Source organism: Lactuca saligna, chromosome 8 (genome assembly GCF_052625555.1).
Source record: "Lactuca saligna cultivar CGN05327 chromosome 8, ASM5262555v1, whole genome shotgun sequence".
Taxonomy (NCBI): Eukaryota; Viridiplantae; Streptophyta; class Magnoliopsida; order Asterales; family Asteraceae; genus Lactuca; species Lactuca saligna.
This window is the reverse complement of record NC_136424.1, coordinates 107,222,224-107,226,282: the sequence shown is the minus strand read 5'-3', so window position 1 is coordinate 107,226,282 and position 4,059 is coordinate 107,222,224. Positions and strand designations below refer to the sequence as shown.

Genomic DNA, 4,059 nt, shown 5'->3' with positions numbered 1-4,059 from the left:
TCTTATGACTTTTTTTCTCTAATTGCTTACTTCATTACAATTTTGTATACTTTTTTCTATGTCCTTTCGTTGATGCAGTTAGTTGTTTCCCCAACCCCGTTATAAGTATCTTGTTAGAATTGTTTTTAAAAAGTTATTCTTAAAACAAAAGGGGGAATATTACAACTTTACAAGGCGTTATTTGCTTTGGATTCAATCTAAGAATGGAATTAGGATGACTTTAATATCAAAGTTGAGATTTCTTGATAAATGGCAAGTTCCTTACGTGTAACCTAACATATTCTTATTCATTCCTTTATAAGGACCCGTTTATATCACGTCTTTATTGCCCAAACATTAGTCCCTTTCCAACTTTTATATCCACTGTGTTGCTTTAAGGTACAAGTTTCATCTCAATACAACATGTAAGGCTTTTTGTATTTCATTTCAAGTTTTTATTATACATGTGGAAATTAAAAAAAAACATGAAGAAGTAGGATTTAATAATGTTATGATAAAAAAAAAATTAAAACATAAGTTGGATGTCAAACCAGTGTTTGATTCAAAGCTGAAATTAAGATAGCTTTTTCTTGTGAATATGTTTTGACATGGTTGCTTGAGAATCATGAATCACAATATTAACACGTTCGTATATATTAAGGTAGCCTTGAGAATATATATATATATATATATATATATATATATATATATATATATATATATATATATATATATATATATATATGCTTTTGCAATTCTATCATTGTTCTTTAGAACGGCGTTGTAATATTTAGCTGTGTATTTTAAGAAAGTTCACAAAGATTGAGTTGAAATCACCAAGTAAAAGGATATATATTTTGAGTGTGTATCATGTATCCATGATATCTGATAAGAAAGTGGAAATTGATAGTCAGGATGCCTTTGATCATGAAATCTTGTTTGGAAAAACCAAGGTAATTAAGATGAGCATTTTTCTACATGATTTATATATCGTATTCAAATTTATTTGGATGTTGAAACCATGATAACTGCACTTAATGTGTAAGTTGATAAAGTTAAGAGTATAAGATATGTCTACACATTTTTGACCCATGATTATTTTATATTCTAATGATGGCATAAAGATTCATGTTTCTAGCTGCATCTATTTGTGTAGCTAGACATTTTGATTGATATCTGCAATGGAGCAACTTGTGCACTTTAGTCATGATCATCCACTCAAACTTGTCCAACTACAGCCATACCACAATGAAGAGGAAGGGGAAGAGGAAGAGGAAGAGGAAGATGTAGATGAGTTTGTGGTTGAAGACCACCATGTTGGCCAATGCAACATGTGTAAGGAAGACATCTATTCATTTCATTTGTGTTACTACACCTGCAAGAATTGCAACTACTCTTTACACAAATTTTGTGCAGAAATCCCCATAACCCTACAAGACCACCCATTACATGATCCTAACCACAATATTACCTTGTCCGAGAGATTTCAAGATCGACATCCTTTTTTTCATTCTAATCAAGAATGGACATGTGGTGTTTGCAATCATAAGCGGAAGAACTTTTTCAATTACCATTGTTCCAGTTGCAAATTCAACATGGACATAATTTGTGCTACCATGTCTCAACAGAAGATAGACCACCCAAGCCACCATCACCAACTGCAACGTAACCCAAAGAAATTGGTATCTATTTGCAATGCATGTGGTTGTGAACATGAAGGGATTTTCTACCACTGCACCATTTGTTATTGGTTTTGGATCCATCAGGATTGTGCTTTCTCTCCTACCAAATTACTTATCCAACAACCTACTAATCATTCTCATCCACTTACCCTTACATATTCCTTTCCCAACATTGATCAAGAAGCTAAGTTCTATCCCAAATGTAGAATATGTGATACGGGATTCTATTTTTACTTTTGGATTTACAAGTGTGATAAATGTCGATACTATGTCCATATTCATTGTGCATCTTCAAAGTACATCCATTTTTTGCGTCCAGGTAACATATATATATATATATATATATATATATATATATATATATATATATATATATATATATATATATATATATATATATATATATATATATATATATATATATATATATATATATATATATGGAAAAGTGAATATCCCTTAAGGGTATATAAGCTTACGTACCCAAACTCACCATACTACATCGTTTTGTGTCATATATACATTCTAATTGTCCAATGTTCTTATTATTCAACTTCTAACTTGATTTACTTCCAATATTTTTATAAATTTCAAATTTATCTTCCTCTTACGTAATCTTCATTTTCAACTATAATATATATAGCTTAGTATGTGTTCGGCATAAAATGTGATGTAAGAAGATCATAGTGAAATTCCGAAATTTTTTGAAAGTAAATCAAGTTACAGGTTAAATTTTAAGAACATTATAATCAATATATCAAACAAAACGACGTATTATGGTGATTTTGAGTACGTAAGCTTATATATCATTAAGAGTATATTCCCTTTTCCCATATAATTTTCATTTTCTCAAGATTTGTTGGTCTCAGATAATTTTTGAATATGTTGCTTATCAGGACGTGGAAAGATTTGTAAAAATTTCAAAGATGAGGATCATTCTAATCTTCTCTATTGTCCATTTCCTGATGAAAGTTACAACCTTCTCAAGCACCATTTTATCAATAATCAGAAGGACTTTGTAGTACCTCAGGGAAACCATGGTGAAACGCTCAAACGTCTTAGTGATGAACACCCATTGATACTTTTAGACTCGCAAACATCACTCGAGAAGTATTCGGTTTTACTTCACAACCCGTTGAAAAAAATTAAACTATTATGTGATGGATGTGTGAAGCCAATCACAAAAATACCATTTTACAAGTGTGTTGGACATTGTGGGTTTGTTCTTCATGAGTGGTGTGCTAGGCTACCCCGTGAAATAAAAGACCACCCTGGCCATCCATACCATACACTTTTTCTCATGCTAAACATTAATGAACTCCTTTCAGGTGTTTTTGGGTGTAAGATTTGCATGTTACCTTCCAGTGGTTTCGGGTATGGATGTAGGATTTGTGAGTATTATGTAGATGTCAATTGTGCATTCCTACCTATAGAAATCATGCATGAAGCTCACCCTGACCATCTTCTCTCAAGAATAGATGCTTCATCGATTTCCAGTCTATCGGAAACACCATGCGATGCATGTGGTAATTGCCTAATAAATTGCATCGCATTCTTTTGCCCTTCTTGCGATTTCTACTTGGATACAGAGTGTGCTTTTATGTTGCCTGGATTGATTAGGCACAAGTACGATAAGCATCCATTGACCCTAAGATACAATCCAGTCGAGAACCATCCTAGTGCCTACTTTTGTGAAATTTGCGAGGACGAATTTAATCCTGAATATTGGTTCTATCATTGTAGTTTTTGTGTCCAGTCTATGCATACTGCCTGTGCACCCGTGATCTTTCAGTGTGAGCAAGCTGTATATGCCTACTATAAGAGATCTATCTTCCATTTTCTCAATGTCAAGTTTGAAACAACAAGGCTTATGGTTGGAGGTGTGCACCCACATCTTCTAAAATTGGCTCAAGGGATGGAGTGTCATGGTCAATGCGATGAATGTGGAGAAAACTTGCAGTACAGGATGATCTTTGAGTGCTTGGAATGCAAGTTTAAACTTCATTATGAGTGTCATATTGTAGTTCGCCTTTTAGAAAAAGCTAGAGGTATTTCATTTTTTGCTAGAAAGATACAAACAACAAGTCGCCAAATAAAAAAGCATACATATAGTGCTCTCCCTTGATGTAATTAATACTCCTTGTTTCTTCCTAGCTTCTTGCTAGTTTTTTTTAATTTTTTTTCTTGTAATCAAAGTCTTCGTATTAAAAAAAAAAGGTTTGGTTTGAGCTTGGTGTAGATATACACTATAATTTTGTTATTTGTTTCGTCAATCATTTTTAACTAGTTTGAATTTAGGTAATTTTATGTGTTGGTGTGAATCATATTGTGAAGGATTTTATATGATCTTGTAACCTCATTAAAGGGTGTCGTGCTTCATGATGGGATCGTCAACATG

At 32.6% G+C, this 4,059-nt stretch overlaps 1 protein-coding gene across 2 annotated transcripts; it reads left to right on the top strand.

Annotated features, from left to right (window-relative positions):
* The first annotated feature begins 339 nt into the window (after positions 1–339).
* LOC145011207 (uncharacterized) lies at positions 340–3,837 on the top strand. 2 transcript variants are annotated; one of them, XM_078969870.1, is made up of 3 exons: positions 340–378; positions 1,136–1,980; positions 2,558–3,837. In XM_078969870.1, exons 2-3 carry the CDS (start codon positions 1,161–1,163, stop codon positions 3,784–3,786), a joined length of 2,049 nt encoding a protein of 682 aa, XP_078825996.1. In that variant the 5' UTR covers positions 340–378; positions 1,136–1,160; the 3' UTR covers positions 3,787–3,837. The 2 variants fall into 2 exon arrangements, with proteins under 2 accessions (XP_078825996.1, XP_078825997.1); XM_078969871.1 differs by having other exon boundaries at positions 345–404.
* The last annotated feature ends 222 nt before the right edge of the window (positions 3,838–4,059 follow it).